A 21,272-nucleotide genomic window follows, 5' to 3' on the forward strand; every position below is an offset into this window, starting at 1 on the left:
AACATTAAACGTAAATAATTTTGAAAAGTTTAGCACCCATGTCATGATCAAGATAGCTATGATCTGCACATCTTACGGAGATTCTGTATGTTTACGGCTTCTTGCTAAAATCGTGTGGGTTGATCTGAGAGCTTAATAAAAGCGAGTGGCAAATGAATACCACAAAATTTTTAAAATAGCTTTTAAGCACTACTAATTTCAATTTAGAAACATCTAATTTTTTAAATATTTTAAAGCGATAAAAAAGAGGAACCCTAATTTAAAATATTAAGGTGCGGGAAAGCGAATAAATTTTATGTACGTATACGAACACATACCAGCAACAATTTGCCACCAAGAAGACAGGCAGCAAGCGGTTGGGCGAAACGCTCAGTGACTCAATTATAAGCGATGAAAATTCCTATACCCCATACACGGAAGTAGAGAAATTATAGGTCAATATTGATAAATGATAAAAAAAAAGAAAAAGAAATAACCAAAAAATATTTTTTGAAAAAATCTATATTGCGAATTTAAATCTTAAAACCTACGTTGATATATGTACATACATATAGACAGTATGTCAGAACACGCACACATATGTATGTACATACATATGTTCAGGGATATTTAACAAGAAAAGGGTATAAGTAGCAACAACAAAATACACGTAGAACAGAAGACAAAATGCAACGACCGACGAACAAGAATCGACTATCCATCCACTAAACGAATTTATACGAAGAAGAAGCGTTGTCTGGATGCAACATGCCTTGTGGAATGCTGTCGTGTGCCACAGGGTGGTCAAATATTTTCATGAAAGAGAGAAATGGCAGTAATAAAGGATACAAAAAAAAGAAATAAATGCATTGAGCTAAACGTCATTTAAGTTTGAAAAATATGTTAGCAACAAAAAAATTAAAAAATTGGTTGTAAACGTTGTGCATTGGTATAGCAGTAAACCTTTTTATTATATTATATCTGCATACATACAGTTGTTATCGCTATCTGTCATAAGCCTTATAATTTTTATTGTGAATATATCAAAGTCAAAACTATCATTGATTTATTATTTTGGTAATACCTACATGCATATGTATGTATGTAAATATGGATGGATATACAGAATTGAGAGGGTATGTGCGCTTTTTTTATCGGTATTTTCGATATAACAGATATGCATGCACATAGTTATGTACATAAGTACATATTCATATGTATGTATGTCTGCGAAATTTGTCAGATTTAAAAATAGTAATTACATAAGTATGTACATATGTACTACCAACCATTCTTGATTTCTGCCACTAATTAGAGCATGGAGCAATAAATGACAAGATTATGTATGGGAAATGGCAAATAATTGAAGAACTCATCAAAAATGTTTAATCTTAAAAATATAAGGATTTAAAGAATCTGCCACAAAAAACGTAGTAAACATTGGTATTAAAACATAAAAATTTTGTAATTGGAGTAGATTACAAAAACACGCATTCTATCATTCAGAGCGGACACAAGCAGGTTTACAAAAATTTAAAATTTCTTTAAGAACCAATCTATAGGTTGTGAAAAATGTCAAAAAAAATAGCATCCATAAATAAATACCATCATATGTACGTATGTTTAAGTAATTTTACTTTTGCATTACACTGTAAGACAGGTAGACCTACGAAAGACGCTTTCTTAAATAAACACTGATCAGAAAATACCACAGTACTCGACAGCAAATGCTCTTCAATATTCTCGTGAAAATAGCCACACTCTTACTCTCTAGCTGCTGGGCAACCTTTTAAATAACCTCTCCAATAAGTATTCTCTTCACTTCTCTTCAAAAGCAAACGAAAAATTAGGAGATGCTCTTAGGTAGTGTTGTTAAACGCCGTATACAAATAAATTAGACCCAACAAAAACAAATACAGTGCTACCACAGTGTTGGTTTCTGCCGTATCAACTTATATTGTTTGCTTGAAGTGCCATTTGAAAAACTTACCGTCAGTCAATGACTGTCTCAGCGCAAGAGAGAGAGACAAGCAGAACATTTATATTTAATGCTTGAGTACATATTGTTTTTATGATGTTAGCGTTAACAGCAACATTTAGCGAACACCTAAACAAAACACATTAGCATCGATTCGGAGACGACGATTAGGGAGTGGGACGTTGTTGAAGTGCTGCTATCTCCCATCAAACCAATGATGGTACACATTTGTGCCGGTGTCAAACCGGCTGAGTGCCTACCGCTTGGTATTATCAGCACAACACAGCAATCTTATTGAGTTAAAAAATTTCCCGCCAATTTTTTCAACAAAATAAACGACAACGTCGTCGACGACAGCGACGTCGTTAGCGAAGCAATGTTCACGGCAACGTCAGAGACAATCGAAAAGGCTGAACTGATATGAGTAGGGCAGCGGCATATGCTAACCAGTGTGACTAGACGACATGTGTGTGTAAATGATTGAAGCAGGCGTTAATTCAAAGGGAAGAGAAAATATAAGAAAGAAGTAAAAAAAAATTTACACATTTTTCTATTTGTGTCAGCTGGTGTTGTTGTTATTGTTGATTATGTTCATTCACATGATACTAATCAGTTTTTTTGCCATCGATACATCGTTGCTGTTGTTTAATTGCCGGTTCATATACTTATATTTACTTGTATAAATATATTCACACATATGTATATTGTGCAAAATGAAGGCAACCTTAGATGAGTAATGACGGCATTGGACGTTTTACTACTTATACGAAAATCTGCTCAATTTATTTAAGTATTTTTATTTTTAGATAATTACTAGAAAAATTAATAAAAAAATATTCGTAAAATCTAAAAAAGACTTCAAAGCAAGATCTTGGGCAATATAAGTATGTATATTTATAATGTTATTTTTAAAGTTTAAAATAAAATAATCTTTAAGGTTCTCCACCAACTCATTTAAATTCGTTTCGCTTAATCAGCAAACTCTTCCATGCCGGCAAAATTCGTAACAATGCTTCCTCGTGTTTTGTTTCTTTAAACGTGCTTTCTATTGTTTATCATACTTAAAAAGCGCGCGAATATTAAGCTACCATCAGCTAATATATTTTTTTCACCAAACCGCATATGTGAATGCGCGCGTAAATTCATACAATAACCTAAATCAAAAGTTGCTCTCTGTTTTCATTTCGAAAACCCGACACAACCTATTGGCAACATTATAGATAGACATGAGCAAGTCATAACGGCAACACTATTTTTGCTGAGCACATGTAATTATTAATAGTTCGGCCACCATGGATACTTCAATGTATCTTTTTAACTCTTACCCATCGCTCTTAGCAAATGAGCATTGCAGAGAGTTGTATATAGTCATTATATAGTAGAGAGGAGAACATGAGAGAGCATGTCTATATACCGATAAATATAAGGAGAGTACAAAAATTAGCGCATTCAAATAAAATGGTGGCATAATGCTAATCGAATAGAACGAGACAGCATGTTATGAGGAGAGCACAAGGTATAGCGATTAACGAAAGAAACGAGGCTAAAAAAAGGTAAAGTGAAACGAAACGAGTCGCAGGCAGTAAAAAATATATACACAATTGTATATACAAATATATATATATCTACATATGTCATATATATATATATATGATGGTATACCAGTCATTTTAGCTTTTGCATTATACTGTACTTTGTTATATGGATGGAAAAATTCGTGTAAACTATAGGAGGCGAAGGAGGGGAACGACGAGTGCGGACAAATTGTTAATAAATTTGCTTATTGCAGTATTGCTGTTGCTTGTTGTGTTAAAATTGCAAAATTCACATAATTTGATGCATATTAGAATGTATTGTTAAGCTTATATATGTACATACATATGTGAGAATTAGTAGCTTTAATCGATAGTTTGTAGAAGGCGAAAGGAAGGCAGGGAATACGGTGTATACTAGACAAGTGAGTACAAGTTTAGCTGGCTGCAAATAGAAATTAATGTCATAGAAAGTGCATTAATGCAAATAAATAAATGCAATGCATGCAAATATTATAGGCTGCAGTGAGGAGGGCAGATGTGCGGACATATGCCCGAACGATGAATCAAAACGTTACGCAATTTAAATAAGTTTACTACATTTTGCGCGTCTCGATAATAAAATTTGATGAGTCATTGAGGCAACTATTTACAAACACAATAAAATACTTAGTGTATTTATTTTATTTGCACTATTTTATTAATGAATAGAAAGAAAAAGCTTTTTGCAAAAGGAAACTATAGACGTTCGGTTGCATATTTGTATTTACAATGTAATCATTTTTATAAATATTGTTTTTTTTTTTAATATTTTGCTATGTAAAGGCACTATTTTTACATTTAAATGACATTAACACATATGGTCTACATATCAAGTAGCAGCACTGAATTTGTTATTGTTTCTTGGGTAATTAAGTTATTAACATATTTCGTGTTCAATATTTCTTTTGCTATTGATTTCAAGAATTGGAATTTCGCGACTCCACCGAAATAGCACCAATTCGAGTTCATAATCAAGTTTACAATCAATCCATTAGTATATTTAGCTGAATTTTACCCAATAAAATATGAACTCACTCAAATAACACTGTCGAATTAGAATTAAGAAGAGCAATTTATCCAGAGAATGTATGCATAAAATTAAGATTTATATCTCCGAAAAGAAAATATAATTAAAAAAACACAAAAATCTATAGGGCGCCGTGAAGACAATGTATTTAGGTTGGACAAATGTTATTAGGTTAGTGACTTTTGCCACCAAAAATTTTAAATATTTATTGATGCATTGCACACAAAATTTTCATTAAAACGGGATTTAAAATATTGACAAAAATATCAATATTCAAAATGTATTTAATTAGTCACTTATGTTACTTGAATTTCCGCCACTATACTCGTATCAATTAAGTATTTAAGGAACACAGCACAGTGTATATAGAATACTTCATGTTTCCTAAAATCACTTAGAATACCGCTTTGATTTGATTTATTCGTTTTTTATGCACTTTATTAAAGATGGTATGTCATTTTTAATTATTATTTAAAACACCGCAATTTTAACTTTATTTTCGGGTTTTCGTAACGCAACACAGCATGTATTAATATTCAACTTTTAATCATTCACATTTTATCCAATTAGCATTAATTAATTATATATTGCGTTGAATTTGTTATATAGTTTTCTTGCACACCGAAATGTCAGAGCACAGCTACGTGGGGAAATATTGTATAGGTACATACTATTTATAATTTATAAACGAACTACAAACCAATAAATATAATCAAACTAAAAATACTACATAAAAAACAAAAAATAACTTCAAAGTAAATAATAAAAAACAAAAAAAAATATATAAAACAAAAGTAAAGTTGGTGGCGAATTAATTGTTGTCATTGCACCAGCGCGAAGATCACACACCTTTCTCATTAGCGCTAGTCGTTCAGTTGCATTGATTGATTAATTTATATTTACAAACATACATAAATGTATACATATGTAAATAATATTTAACTAAGAAATGTCGTATATAAGATATCAAAATGATAGCACACGGTATCATCTTATACCATCGCGTGGTATCTAAGTTATTCGATATGTTATGTGAAAAATATGATAAGATGAACGATTATCTGCGACGCGATTAGTAGATGTGACGTTGCTACTTTCATTTACGCGAAACTTTGCGCGATTCCACAAGCCTACCACTACCACCAGCTGAGAGCGTCAGCTAACCGAAACCGAAAACCTGTCAATTCAATCAGCAAACTCTAAAGTTTCTAATAAGTGCAAAACTCAGCAAATAATGCAAAATAAAAACACCTCAGCCATATAGTCAAATAATGCCAACGAAAACCGCAAACAGTGTAAAAATCTCTACATCTGAATACATACATATGCATACACATATGTAGATTTGTGGACAACCGTATATATTGTAATTTTTCACATGCGAATTTTACAATTTGTTCGGCGATGTGCGTGCGCCGCGGTCGCTGCGCTGTCATGGCGCACCCCGGCTGATCGCAATATTGCAGTCACACAGTCATAAATGCAGTCATAGAAAGGTAGGCAGACAGACAGACGCGTCTGTTGCAAATATGTATGATAATTTAACCGTCGTCTCGGCAAAACGTAAACACTTTAACCCCCACCATTATCCCCTTCTTAAAACACATACTTCTGTAGCATGTGGTTCTATTGGTATTGATTGATTTGTTATGGCGTTATTGTTTATTTTATAATTTCAATAAAATTCTGTAATTAGTAATTGTAAATAAAATTACATAGGTACATATGTATGTATATATTTCTGAACGTGCGTAAAGAACAAAGGAACCTTTTTCCGAATAACGTTTCCTAAATAGTGGAGAACTATTAATAAATAAGTAACACGAGATTTGCTTTACTAAGCAGTTACTTGGTTTAAATGTATTTAAAAACTATATTTTATTAAAATTAACCTCTTTTCATCAAAGTAAGGTACATGTTATGAAAGTTCTGCTTTAATGTTAGGTACTTCATTTGACTCCCTAGTCATATAGCGTATTTGTGTAATTCCACCATAATGATAATCAATTATTGAAATTTATTTCCTTAAAATCGCCCGTTTTCAAACCGAGAAGCCAGTCTTCCATACTACTTAACACAAATTTTAAAAAAAGTTGTGGACAAAACAATGTGCAAATAAACTGTCGCAAATAACTCCTACATTAAAAATATGTATAAAAAAAACATTTACCGGCTGAATATACATTGTTTATACATATGATTAACAGCAATAAATACTAATGTACACTTATCTAACATCGGCGTACAACGAATAGAGGGCGGACAACGCTAACCGGAAACATGGTTAAGTTAATTCTCAGGAGGCATAGCGTCCATCGGTTCCGAACCGTATCAATCAATATGCGTATATGAATACATATTGTTCACTTGAGCGCTTTCGATTTCTCCGATTGACATTCTCAATTTCGATTGATGTCGCGACGCGTGCACTAATGACTGCTAACAGTCGCGTTGAATTCGGCGGAATAATGATATTATTGCAGGCGCGATAATGATGCTTTCTCGGATAGCGTGAACAACATTGTAGGTGCTGATTTGATAACGATAAGAGTCGTGTGAGCATTGCATTATAAGTAGGAGGGCTGAGGCCAAGAATGTAACATACTTATGTACACATATGCATGTAAGCGCTATAAATTCCATATTCATATACGGTCATAATGAAACATATGTATTAAAACCGAGACGCGACAATGCGCCGCGATGCGCAATACAACAAAACATCAGCGAGTTCACCAACGAAGACGTCAACGACAACAAAATCATCGCACCAAATCAAATAAAAATCAAAACAAAACGAACAACAAAAAAAAGCCCCATACACCAAAAACTCGTATAAAATAAATAAAAATTTACCTGAATCTGATGAAAGTGCTCCATACTGCAACTATGTGTTGTGTTGTTGTTGTTGTTGCTGCTGCTGCTTTACTGCGTCACTATAGTTGTTGTTACTGCTGCTGCTGCTGTAGTCGTTATTATTACTGTTGTTGTTGTTGCTGTCGCTGTTTCCTATGTTGCTGCTGCTAGCTGTAATAAGGCTTTAGCTCTATACACAAATGCTATGGCTATACTTTATTTAGGCGTTTACGTTGCGTTGTTCAACAATGTGCCGCCGTTCGCCACTCCACGTATTATAAAATTATACAATACCAACAATGTATTCGAATGCTGCTGATGCCGCTTGCTTGCTTGCACAGCGCACGAAGAATAAAAATGTCTCTCCTCTCACTCCTTTGTACGCTCTCACACACTACTTTCGTTGTGCGTCTACTACCAACACTCGTGATAGATATATATTATATAGGGGGATCGCTTAGGGGAAATATTCGCGCGCGCGACGACCCTCTTTTTTCACTCCTTTGCACAGTTCTTTTACAAACACTACACCAAATCGCTTTATGCAATCACACACAAAACCACTTATTTGTTTTTACGCATATAAAATGCGTCTCTACTTTTAGTCTTCTCAACAATTTGTGCGACCAAAAAGGAAAAACCACAGGCACTCACTGTTCACTTGCTTTACTTTGTACACCCGTTCGCCCCGTCGTACAAAAATGATATATCAAAGTTTCCTCTTCAACACTCTACTTCCCTTCATGAATGCTTCACGTAGTTACACTCTCTCACCCTCTCTCTCTCTCTTCGCGTTTCAATACTCACAAATTCCAACAAGCGTTCGCACATACATATAAAGAATTGCTCCGATACTTAGTTGGTATGCGCTGTTTTTTTTTATTTTTGTTTTCGCTATACGCTTGTTTCGTTTCGCCTATAGTTTGTAGCTCAAGATGTAGAGCTCTATGCACCGATTCTGTAATAGCAATGCTCGTTACTATGACTCTATACTGTGGGTACAGCTTTGCCCCTGATCTATAGCATGTATTGTGTATAATGTCGTTTCGTATAACCAGCCGTTACGTTACTCCTCTATAGCTGGCTCTGCTGCTGCTGCGTTCGCTGCTGCTACTGTACACTTCACTTCTATCCGCATATGCAATCGCTTATGGTCGTATTCCGCTGCGTCGTCGTATTTCTCACACGAGTATCGACGTCGTAGCCCCGTGGTCCGTATAGCCGTTGTATATTGTATTTTTATATTGTAGAGTCGACGACGTCTATAGCTGACTGCTATGGCGTTGCTGCTTCTGCTACTTTGCAATGCTATTCAGGCAATCTCGCTTATATTTTTGCTTCGCGCTGAATTGCTTGTTGTGAATTGTATAATCTCCAACAAATGCGCTGCCGCTTGCTTTGCTTTTACTGTGCCGTAGTCTTGTATACTGTGTATGGGCTGAGCTGATAGTCCAACCGTTTACCGTGTGCTTGCTTGCTTGCTATAGCTCTATAGTGAATTCAATGCTTGTCGCTTCAGCTATATTGAAAATATAACACAATACACACAGAGCGTCGTATACCAACAACGAATGAACGTATGAATGCTATGGCAATTGCCTTTGCAAAGGCTATTGAATTCAATTCGGATAGTGGCTATATGCCAGTCGATGCCCGTTCGACGATGCTTCTACTCTTCTATCTACATTGTTTACAAAAACAAAAAACAATGCTCTCCCTCTCTGCGGCGCTCTTGTATTATAACCATACTCTTACCATAATTTAAATGTGCTCTCACTAGGCAAGTAAATACGTACGTTACACATTGGGTATATGACACATGTGGCGTTAGTATGTGTGTTATATGCATTAATAGCTTATATGCTTTATACTATTTGTTGTTGGATGGTACAATTTGTTACTGTTTTTTAGTATATTTTGTTGCCTTTCGTAACTTCAACGCTGCTGCTGTTGTATATGCCTTTTGCCATAAAGGAGGCAAGAGCGCGCCAAATTTCAGTTTTTTTTCTATCCCAAAGCGACCATACTAGTATGTATGTAAATTTGTAAGTATATGGCCGACTGCCTGCAATTTCAAATACTATAGTGAATATATGTATGTACATATACACATCTTCAACATGCTGAATTCGTTCCTATTCATTCGCACTCGCATCAGATCTTGGCTCTATCTACTATTAAAATTGAACCGGACTAGTCCTAGGTTGGTAGAATTTTGTATTTTAGGACTATTTGTGTACGGCACGAAAAGTTAATCTGTCGATTTTTTGTTAATCTAGATATTCTTATTATGTAGTTTATCGCTTTTGTCCTTCTACGATGCACCATCTCATTAATTTTATCCTGTTCCCAAATTTAACTGCTACACATAAAAAGAAATCTGAAGAGATTGAGGTTTAAAAGAGAAATTCACACAGAGAACTAACTTAAATTGGTGTAGAAGTATGGACAGACTATAATACAAATAATATAAATAAAATAAAACATGAAAATTTTGTTAAAAGTCGAAGTCAAATTTGATCAGCTTAGTGCTAATTTATTGTTGCTGTTTATATGTTTTTCAAATAGCCGAGGTGAAGAGCGCGCCAAATTTCAGCATTTTTTCTTCGCAAGCCCACTATACTTATGTGATACATACATACAATATGTTGAATTCGTTCTTATTCATTCGTACACGTTTCAGATATTTTTGTATGCTTTCTGCTTCATATTATGTGCTAAATTGCTGAGTTCAAGAAAATATGAGGCGTACTGTAGGGGGATCACTTGGAGATACTAAGTATGTGTATATTAGTGACGACCGATATTACGATTTTTCAATATCTGTGATTTCAGTGTTTGCTATTTTTATCTCACTGTGATTTTAGATTTCTATAGCGATCGCTTAAACATGAAAATATTTGCACTATATATTTATTTTTTAAATTCGCCAGGTAAGCTTTCAAATTTGGTTTTAACAATAAATAAAATTAAAACATAATTCAATTAAAATAAATAATTCCATAAGCAGTTTCAACTTCTGATTACTTCTTAAAACGTCTGAACTTATTTAACTAAGATATGTTTTTTCAAATTTGAATTTAAGTCTCATCATCTATTTATGTTGTAAGAAATATATTTTCCGATCTGTATGAGAGATGTCTAGCGTACTTCAGTAGGGGGTTCATTTACTTATGGTAAAATACCCTTTCACGGTGCACCACTGTCCTCACTCAAGTGGTTAAATATAAATAGGGTCCTGCAATAATGCATTTTACATGCGGAAAGAGTATAAACTATTCCCTATACATATAGTATAAAGTTCTTTATAGTTTTTCCCTGATTAAGACATGTTTCCCTATAATCATTATCTGTTTTCTCACCATAACCCTGAACATAGCCAACTTAAGGTAAAAAGTTTTGTTAACTGAACAATACTCCAAATCAGCATAATTAAATTGTAGAGTTACAAATTATACAACCCATTATTTGCTATTTATTTATTAATCGGACTGCCAAAAAAACAACATTTCCCGTATTTTTATACAAATCTTTTTTAACGCTTTTGAAATAGGCTCGTTTTAAGCATGCTAATGCTCACTCAATCCAATTTCCCATAAATTTGTTATTAGCCTAGTTTTTCCGGTTTATGCTAATTTTTGTAGCGCCATTCGCTAGATTATTGAACAGTTGTAACGTCATATTTATAAACCCACATCCCGTAATTAGTAATAGTGTGTTTGATGAATGTAGGGTCCAACCTACGACGCCAGACAAACATCTCGCATCATCAACATTCAGCTGCCAAACATACACTAATTAACTTTTCTATAGAGTTTTGTACTAAACTGGGGGCGAAAAATTCATCAGTTTGATTTGCGCGCGCAGTTTAAACGCACCAGTCCGAATCATTTTTGATCATATGGTAGTATACGCGTATAAGAATGCGTCATTGGACTCCCCCTTAAAATTTTTCCTCACCATTCCTTTCATTTCTACTAAAAAATATTTTTCAATTTACATCAAACCCACATACATACGTATGTATTTGCTGAATCTTTCACACTAAAAATTCCGATTATACTCATGCTTTCTCGCTTACCCTTTATATATATTGAAGTTTAGCAGTAAAGCGATGCTCTCTACCTGACAGTTGTGAGTTTGTTCGTATTCTCTTAGGGGCCCTTCTGCAATTTTATAACACATTATTGAACGAATGAGAGGCGAGAGTTAAGAGAAGACATATCTGTATTGAGTTTATTGAGAGTAAAGCCGATGTAAACCGAGTAGTTCAAACGCGACGTACAAAATTCACATAATGGCCGCTTGTTGTCGGCTTTGTTTAAATGGCGTTGACTGTGCTGCCAACCTTTGTCAGCCACCACTGCATACGGCGCTATTATTATCGTCATAAAAATTCTCACGCAGCTGTGGCCTTATGAATGTTTGTTGTTGTTGGCATTTCTTGCATGAGTTTGGTTGTTGAGAACATGGTTATTTGTAAAATAGTAGAAATACAAAATAAAATATCTGTGTTTTGCCTGATTATTTCAGATTTCCGTACTTAATTTAAAATATACACCGCTGCGGTTAGGTTCGTCAGCAGCGCGAAATCAGTCGTCGCTGTGAATGCGACAAATTAGCAAGGAAAATTCGCATGCACATGTGGTCGCATTTGCATGCGTCGACAGGTGTATGTGTGTATTTGAATTTGAGTACCAGTCATATTAGAAATTTAAGCCAACAAAGTGCAAACTAGATGGATAATGTGCATGGATTTTTAGAAACAATTCATATACCTACAAAACTAAAATAAAATTGTAGAGTTTTTGTATAAAAAACACAATATTATAATAGTGGGAGAAAAAGTTATTCTGTGGTTATGTTAACGTTTTTTAACCTCGCAGACTGTACTTGACCGTTGTTTGGCTTCGTGTTTATTGTTTTTTTTTTCTTGTATTCTGCGATCTTATGTGTTAGTTTTTGTCCGGCAGCGCTAAAACATTCATATACGAAAACTACGCGGTGTAGTATATACATATAGACGTATGCGTATTGCCTATATGCAATGTATTTTAGACTGTGTCACACAAGGGATCGTTTGTCGCCCAAATGTCGATGAAAGACGAAGGGAACGAGCACGAACGTGCTCGGGTAGCGTTTTCTCCTGTCGTGGGCCTGTGGTATGGCCTCCAAGATTGAGCGATTTAAATCCCCCCGGAAAGTCTCTTGTCTGGACTGTAATATTACATTATACACCCTTTGTGACCACAAATACGCTTTGACTGCAAATTTAAATTGTTTTAGGTAGTTTCTATTAACTATTTGTTCTAGCACATCAGTTGACAATTTAATTTCAACTTCGATATATTAATAAAAAAATTTTTGGGTAAAATTTAGATTAGCATCCCCGGATTTCGGGGATAAAATGGGTGTCACTGGAAAGGTGGCGTTCTCCAGATCACGAAAATATATATATTTAGTTGCCGCTGACTTATAGTTTTTAAGATATTTGCATTTAAAGATGAAAAATTAGCAACTTTTATATTGATAATTTGCTTATTGTGAATAACTTTTTCACTTATATTATGCACTTTTCACTTACTAACACTTCACTATAACGTTTCTGCATATTAATTTTTTTAATATTTGTTGTAAATAAAGCTTTATTTTAATTATTTTATTTTAGTTACAATTCTCTGCATTTGCACAATAAGAAAAGGGTTGCCATGGTTATTTTTTTTTCCGCGCCGCGCTTCAAAAAAAATAACCATGGCAACCCTTTTCTTATTGTGCAAATGCAGAGAATTGTAACTAAAATAAAATAATTAAAATAAAGCTTTATTTACAACAAATATTAAAAAAATTAATATGCAGAAACGTTAGAGTGAAGTGCTAGTACGTGAAAAGTGCATAATATAAGTGAAAAAGTTACTCACAATATACAAATTATCAATGTAAAAGCTGTCAATTTTTCAACTTTAAATGCAAATATCTTAAAAACTATAAGTCAGCGGCAACTAAATGTATATATTTTCGTGATCTGGAGAACGCCACCTTTCCAGTGACACCCATTTTATCCCCGAAATCCGGGGATGCTAATCTAAATCCCAGCCAAATTTTTAAGTATAAATAAAATCAGAAATAAATACTTTAAATTATTTGTCGAAATAAAAAATAGTAACTATATTAGATTTTATTATGTATGTAGTATACATATATTATCATCAGCGAAAAGTATGTGGTTGAAATATGTACATACATATATGAGAAATGTATAGTTGACCTTGGAGAGCGGAGAAATGTGCATTGAACTGATACAAAAAATATATACATACATACATATAATAGAAATAGTTACCGTAACCTGATTCATAACCAGTTAAGAAATCTCAATAATTTCATGTAAGCAAAATTACAGAAAGGATCCCTTGAGATACGGATGTGCTGTAATTGTTGTATCCGTCTATTTTTATACACACTTCTCAATTTGAAAGAAAACAAATTTAATCCGAAAAAGCTAGCAAAAAGACCCTTTCCGACTATTTATGTACCTCTTTTAACATTTCTGACATTTATTACTTTACAATAAAAGATCGTATATGCATATGTATTGTTAACGACGAATTATGAATTAAAGTAATAATTTATTTAAATGGCTGGAAAATTTTTATATATTTCTATGCTGGTGACGTCATAGCCATAGTATTACTAGCGCTCCTGTTTTTTTACTTACTTGGCAATACCGTTTTCGTTTTGACAGCGATGACATTTTAAAACGTAGAAAATAAAATAAAGAGGAATCGGAAAGAATACTCATTTCTTTTCGTTGTCCGTAGAGTTTCGAAGAAAATTGCCTTCATTGATTTTTTGAGTTACATCGTGGTTATTTCGGTGATTTTGTACTTCCATAGTGAAATTACAAAAATATAAAAATACATTTGATAGTGTCAGAATAACAAAAACACTAGTTGAAAATATGAATCGGTCACGTCGGCCACCCCAAAAGAGGAATTTTGTTTCTGGCGGAATATATGTAAGTAATTCATTCCTATTTTTGTAAAGATGTATATTTTTCAAGTTATGTGTATCTATCTTTCAATCGATTATCCAATTTATACAAAAAATATTATTGTGTACTGAAAATCTTTATAAAGGTAGAAAAATTTTATGTTTATGTGTATCTCTCTTTAATTGAGTAATCAATTTATACGAAATATTTTTGTGTATACTCAAAACGTCTAAAAAAATGAGGATATAGTCCTGAAATTGAGAATTTCTTCTAGTTATGAAATTGTATTATTGGGTATATGAAATCGTACATACAACTATTTTCATACAATATTAATCCTGATTTTCCAAGCAAGAACTTTCTGTAAAAAATCTATTATTTATATACATACTATGTATGTACATATGTATGTATGTATGACTCAAAATCTGTTTGCATATTTGCGGCATGTTGTGTAATTTATATATAAACGGGCTTGGACAGGTGTTTCGCGAAACGCTTTCGGAGAATACGTCTGTTTAATTTGCTTATGGGGGCATTCTGGTCTAGAAGCATGAATTTCAGGTAATTTTTAAAGTGTCGTAAAAAAAAGGCAATTAATATTTTTACTATCCATTATTTTATTAGTTATTTGTTAATTTTAGAAGAGTACAGAAAAAAATTAAAAACTAAAAAGAGTAAAAAATTTCAAAAATTATGAGCTGACGAAGTGGGAGGTCTCTAAAAATTTCCACGTGACCATAGCCATGATTTCAACCCTCCTAGTTATCTGAAACCAAAAAAAAAGATTATTAATCTAGAATAATGTCGCAATGGCCGGAACAATGGAAAAGTGGGAAACAATTTTTTTCACAAAATGGCGACTGCCTGAAAAAAAAGTTTTTTTGGGATCACTTTTTCTGACTATTTCGAATTTTTTAAAAATAATAAAAATTTGGGGATGGGGCTAGTTCCAACCATAGACAAGCCTATAAAGAAGACTCTTTAAAAATTTCAAGTAAATCGGTCCAGTAGAACCTGAGAAATCGTGGGTATCGTTCCGAAAAAGTCAGTTTTGAGAAAAACGCGTTTAAAGTTTTGGAGACAATTCTAGTGAACACGGACGCCACGTCACAAAATCGGCTCGAAAATAAGTCGAATTTTGAAAAATCCTTCCAAGGTAATATTTTTGAAAGTCTAAACTTTCAAGATATGCAAAAAAAATCGATTTTTTCAAAATCCTAGATAAGAATACCCCTTTATGAGAACTTAACTTTTATGGCATACCTTTTCAAAAAGGTCCATTTCTATTCCTTTTATTTTTTCGATGCGTGCAAATTTCACCCACAATTATTGATTAAAATAACTAAAGTTGTTTAGCTTGCAATATAAAAGCTATTGACTTTTTGACAACATTTGTTATTTTGTATAAGCCCTATTTTTATATAGACTAACTATTTAAGTAAAGGTATTTATTTACAAATGTATATACATTTATAAGTATCTACAAAAAATATTAAGTCTTATTTGTATAAGAATTGTATATTTTTGAGAATACCAGCACCAAATTAACAAAATTTTACATTGGGTTAACTTATTCATTATTTTATTTCTTTATAATTTGCAGTGGCAAAGGTTGGTAACTGTTTAGTGCCCTGTATAATAGATTTGTTTGCAATAATTTTTAAAACGACTCTAATCCGATTGCAGACTTGTCATAACCGCAATCGTTTGCACAATTTTAGCTATCAATTTTATAAATTGAATGTATTAATTGCGTGTACGGTGCGTAGGAAAAAGCTATGACAAGCAAACATTCTTGTAATGGTAGACATTCGGGATTATTGCGTTTTACAAGCTGTTGGAAATGAGTCTATTTGATTTCTTAAATATTAGTTTTGTATATCATAGTTATGTACATTTACTTCGCTGTAAACTCAAACGAATATACCATAGGGCGTAGATTAGAGTAAACGCTACAACTAGGAATATTTGTTTTTGTCTCATACTCTTTATAGTGACAATTTGTCCTATAGATGCAATGAAATCGTTGTAGTTACATTTGTAAATTACACATTTGATTTAGAATTAATCAAGCCTCCATTCGGTGTGTACACATTTTACATTTTTATAATCACAAATGTCGAAAAAAACGTAGTACTGCCATAAGTGTAGTTACCAGTTAAAAAAAAATAAAATGTGTAGGCATTCGTTAGGGTTATGATTTTTTCTTAAGAACAAATACATATGTGTACATATAAATAATAAACATATGTGAAAATACATATTATACATATATGTAGGTTTAATCATGAATCGCATACAATGATTGAATGCAATGGTATCAATTCCGATTGATCTCTATATTCGTTTATTGTCTGTACTACAATCAGCAGTTGTTAACGCATTGAGTATTTTATAATCACATTGTTAACTAAGATAATTAATGCGTTTTAGCTGTTAAATTGAGTAGGTGCAATTGTAGTTGAAAATTTCGTTTGAGCAGTGGTTGTAGGAATGTCCATAGCTATTGCTAAACTAAGGTTTTTGAGTTTGCAATGTCAATCGAATGCGATGCCAGCATGAATCCATTAACAACGAGCCAAAAACGTGGTTGCTCTGCAATGGATTGATTTAATCAGCAATACGAGACACGAAGTGATCAACCAGAAATGGAATGTGATAAGAAGTGCACGTTATTGTGGTTTGGTTTGTAAAACGCATTTGGTATTTGCAATAAATGTGTAAGAAATTGATTTTTTGTTGAAAATACAAATTTTGTTTAAGAAAAACCATATTTATTTCTACATCAAGTAATAATTTATTTTTTCAAATCTAAAATCAATGTTTAGGATCCGCGACAATCATATATTGATCAACAAGGAAATCAAGGCTCACCATATCAAAGACGCCAAAATCAAAATTATGACAATAAAACTAACCGGAATGAAAAAACGCAACAAGAGCAGCAAGAAAATAAGGCACAAGAGCAGCAGAGATATGAGAATACACAACCGCCGCCATTAGAGCCACCCCCACAACCACCACAAATGGAAGAAGATCCAGCAGAAGAAGAAGAAGATGTCAAAGTGGAAGATTCTGGCTTATACGATGAAAGTGGAAAATTGCAGTACAAAAATATTTTCCGTACGCGCAAGAAGTCTTCCGGTATGCATTATAATTTATTATTTTTATCGATATACAATTACACCTATATATTTTATATCCTTTTATGCTATAAGAAATGTACGTGCGAATTGTATTATAGCTTCAGTGCTGCCGAAGTTAACGTTTTTTCTTGTTCATATTTCTTACTTTTATTGCAAGTATTTTTTTCCTCTACTACACAGTGCGTGCCAAGGAGAAGAAAATACGTCAAAATCGTCAACTGCGCAAAACATTAATTCCCAAGAACGCTTTGATGGTTCTGAATGAGGTCGTTGGCTTGACAATTAGCGAATTTACTATTACCACTGCTTCAGGTGGTGGATTTGTAGCTGTTGTTACGGTTAATGATAAACAATATGAAGGCAAAGGTCATTCTAAGATAGCTGCTAAAAATAGTGCCAGCGAGAAAGCATTACGCGATTATGTGTTGGAGAAAATGCGTGAAAAGCCACGATTGCGTAAGAGCTCAGTTAATAATGATGAGTCTGTGGAAATGGCCGTTGATGCTCCCAATGGTAAGAGAAAAAGTATTATATAATTATTAGAAAACGATATTCACAACAATGTGTTTGATTTAGAAACTGTCAGCGAGAATGGAGAAGATGGGCAGCAGGATAATTCTGGCACATCAGCGTTAATCGATGATGTACCTATGGTCAATTTGGCTTCATTTGCTATTTTTAAACTGTTTACTGAATGGGAGAACGAGGGTTATGTTGTACCCGAATTGCGTGTTGCTCATCCGCCGCAAACAGGTTCTGGCAACGACAGCACCAATGGAGATGGAAACCCTCAATTTAAGCCACCAAAGGCGGCACCAATTCGCTCTGAATTGCCAAGCAATTGGGAATCAATTCATCCTTCTACTTTACTCTGTATGGTAAGTGAAAATGTTGTTAATTTCTGCTGAATATATAATTTTGAGATGTTCTACTTAAAAGAATGAAGATATTGAATTTTGAAAACCATTAAACGAAATTCTTTTTATAATTCAGATGCGTCCAGGATTGCAGTATCGCGAAATTGGTACAGTAGGCGACCCACCAAATGTATTACAGCGCATGGGCGTTACTGTTGACGAAGTGGACTATGAAAGCTCTGGTCGTTCTAAGAAAACTGCTCGCCGCAATGTGGCCGTTTGTGTGCTTAATGAGTTGTTCGGTACCAATTTCGTCAAGGAGCCACCATTTGAAGAATAAATAAATAAAATTCTTTACTTATGTTAGTATTGAACATATTTACAATAGTAGACTTCAAATCCTAACCAATTTTCAAACTTCAATATAGAAATTAGATTTTACTGCAGAATTACTGAATTTTACAAATAATAAAAAAAAAGTCATTTGGAATAATGATGATCCTTTCTATTATATATTCGTAATAGTTTTCTTAAACTCACTGCTAAAAGAATTTTGGATGGAAATAAATATAAAGTCGATCTTTATAAAACTAACAGAGGTTTGGTTTTGTTTTTCTGGAGAAAATCTTTACTTTCAAAAATTAGTCTATTCAAGTATACGTAAAAATAGAAGGTGATCTTGAGTATGACAATTTATTATTTTTTTCAATAATAAAAAATCGTTTAGCAGCTGAAAAACAATTTAGCATATTTTTTTAACTCATAATGTGAAAATCAGCTGTTTGCATGGGAGCTATATGCTGCTATAGTAGTCTGATCTCGACGGTTTCTTGAAGAGAAAGGGACATATACAAAATTCCACAATCGATATATCAAAAGCGTACAGGTATGCATGCGGACAGATATACAGACATGGCTAAATCGACTCAGCTCGTCACACTGATATTTTATAGCGTTTCTTCGTTTCCTTCTGCGTGTCACAAACTTCGTTGCAAACTTAATATCCCCTGTTCAGGGTATAAAAATTATAATAATAAAGGTAAAAATAATGTAAAAAAAGACGTGTGTGTTTTTTTTTGATATATTATAACAGTAATGAAAATAAAAATAGTAATTTTACAAAAACAAATTCCAATCAAAAATCATATTTCAATATCAGTACAATTCATATTTAAAGTTTGTTTTTTCACTCATATTTAGTCGCTGTAATTTAACAATAAAAATACATACAATGTTTTTATATGCCTGCTTTATTATTTTTATTTGAATGACAATAAAATGTTAGTTTCATATTTTGGCTTTACAGAAAACTTATACTTGTATCTGACCCAGTTGTTAATTAGTTGTTCTTAACTTTCTTTCGAATTGCTTTTACATATACCTTTGTATATATATTATTTTGTCGACGGCGCATAGGCTGCTTAATTGCAATTTTAGCTTGCTTTTATGCTTCGACGTACGGTATTCATGTTTATATTTATATGTATGTTTTACATTCAATTCGATTTCGTTTTGTTTGGTAACTTGATTGCAGCACTAAAAAGAAATGGTCGAGCAAAAAGTGTAACAATTTAATACGCTTTTCATTTTAAATACCAACTCATGTCATACCGCGGCGTTCGATCACCGATTATTGAAGAATCTACATTGAATCATTTCATCATTCACATTTCATATTTCGCTCTCTCACAAACATCTGCATGCAAATTTATTCAAACTTTGGTTGTGTGTATGGAAGTGTGTGGATAGCATGGGTATAAATACGCATGTGTGTTTGTGTGTTCTTCTATTATTTGGAATGAATTTAAATGAAAAAAATAAAAGTACTTGATATTGCTGACTTCAGGATGTAACATTGTAGTCTTTTTTTATATAATGGTATATGCCGCAAAAGTCTTTATGCAACTTCTGAGAGACAAAAATAATAATTACAAAATCATTTTAAAAGAATCATAAAAAATTATAGCTTGATTTTCATTTTAATTTTCGTACATTTTCGATTATTATTATATTTTTCAAATAATGCGACGCAAACGCGCAAACGTATCTACTACTCTTACTAAAAAAAAATGCGAAAAACAATAAAATAAAAAGTGGTAATTTTTTAGTAAAAATGGAATTTGTGCAGCAGAGCTCACTCACATTCAAATTTCATACTCAAAGAATGATTTGCGCTTATTTAAATATTAATTGCATACAATCGTTCACAATGACTCCGCCAATTAGTTTTTATTTACTGTTGTATAAAAAAAGTGAATTGCGAATACAAGTTATTTACGGAGATACATACATCCATAAATTCTTATTATCCTTGCGTGTCTTTGAATGTACCTTTCTACATATCTACATATGTCGGCCTCTTTTCCAGTATGCGCACAAATATCGTATGTAATGTAAAAGGCAAATTCATGTACATACATACATATGTGACACGTATTCACGTACATATGTATATGACGAAAATTTACATATAATACATCTTAATGGTACAAACAACAATAAAAATTTACACACACTCAGTCTCGTGTGCACAAATACATTTGCACCGACATTTTATGTTACTTGAATGAACCTTTTTTCGTCATTCAAGTTGTAAAAAAAAAGAACAAATTATTAATATTTTATTAATAAGAAAATTGAATTTTTCAGACTTTTGAAGCTGCATACTTGTATGCAAATATTTCTAATGCTATGCTCAAAAATATGTACGTTTATGTCTAGCATGGGAAAATATTTCTTTGCTGTGTTTTTTGGTTACATTTTATGTTTTACATACGATATTTTTGTACTTGTAAACTTAATATATTTTAATTTGTATGGATTTATGTATGTATGTATGTAGTTTATTTAGGTGGGCACAT

The 21,272-nt window shown here is 32.9% G+C and overlaps 2 protein-coding genes across 7 annotated transcripts in view; one reads left to right on the forward strand and one right to left on the reverse strand.

Moving 5' to 3' along the window:
* The window catches only part of LOC126758615 (high mobility group protein DSP1), a 273,973-nt gene that overhangs the window by 43,514 nt on the left and 209,187 nt on the right, over positions 1-21,272 (reverse strand). For 3 of the 4 annotated variants that reach the window (XM_050472957.1, XM_050472956.1, XM_050472955.1), the window contains one exon: positions 7,415-7,465. In XM_050472957.1, coding sequence (XP_050328914.1) covers positions 7,415-7,438 — 24 coding nt within the window. In that variant the 5' untranslated portion in view covers positions 7,439-7,465. Of the gene's footprint in view, positions 1-5,407; positions 5,714-7,414; positions 7,466-21,272 lie in introns of those variants that run through there. The other variant, XM_050472958.1, reaches the window with a different exon arrangement.
* Positions 12,042-19,005, forward strand: LOC126758621 (uncharacterized). Of its 3 annotated transcripts, none has more exons than XM_050472968.1 (5): positions 12,042-12,086; positions 17,237-17,552; positions 17,735-18,067; positions 18,131-18,432; positions 18,548-19,005. In XM_050472968.1, exons 1-5 carry the CDS (start codon positions 12,051-12,053, stop codon positions 18,749-18,751), a joined length of 1,191 nt encoding a protein of 396 aa, XP_050328925.1. In that variant the 5' UTR covers positions 12,042-12,050; the 3' UTR covers positions 18,752-19,005. The 3 variants fall into 3 exon arrangements, with proteins under 3 accessions (XP_050328925.1, XP_050328926.1, XP_050328924.1); XM_050472969.1 differs by having other exon boundaries at positions 12,058-12,090; XM_050472967.1 differs by lacking the exon at positions 12,042-12,086 and adding an exon at positions 14,184-14,429.

The sequence above is a fragment of the Bactrocera neohumeralis genome, chromosome 5 (assembly GCF_024586455.1).
Source record: "Bactrocera neohumeralis isolate Rockhampton chromosome 5, APGP_CSIRO_Bneo_wtdbg2-racon-allhic-juicebox.fasta_v2, whole genome shotgun sequence".
Lineage (NCBI taxonomy): Eukaryota > Metazoa > Arthropoda > Insecta > Diptera > Tephritidae > Bactrocera > Bactrocera neohumeralis.

Coding starts and splice junctions, on each gene's coding strand:
- LOC126758621 (XM_050472967.1), top strand. CDS start 14,373: ATGAATCGGTCACGTCGGCCACCCCAAAAGAGGAATTTTGTTTCTGGC. Junction 14,430..17,236: donor TTGTTTCTGGCGGAATATAT/GTAAGTAATTCA, acceptor ATCAATGTTTAG/GATCCGCGACAATCATATAT. Junction 17,553..17,734: donor TACGCGCAAGAAGTCTTCCG/GTATGCATTATA, acceptor TCTACTACACAG/TGCGTGCCAAGGAGAAGAAA.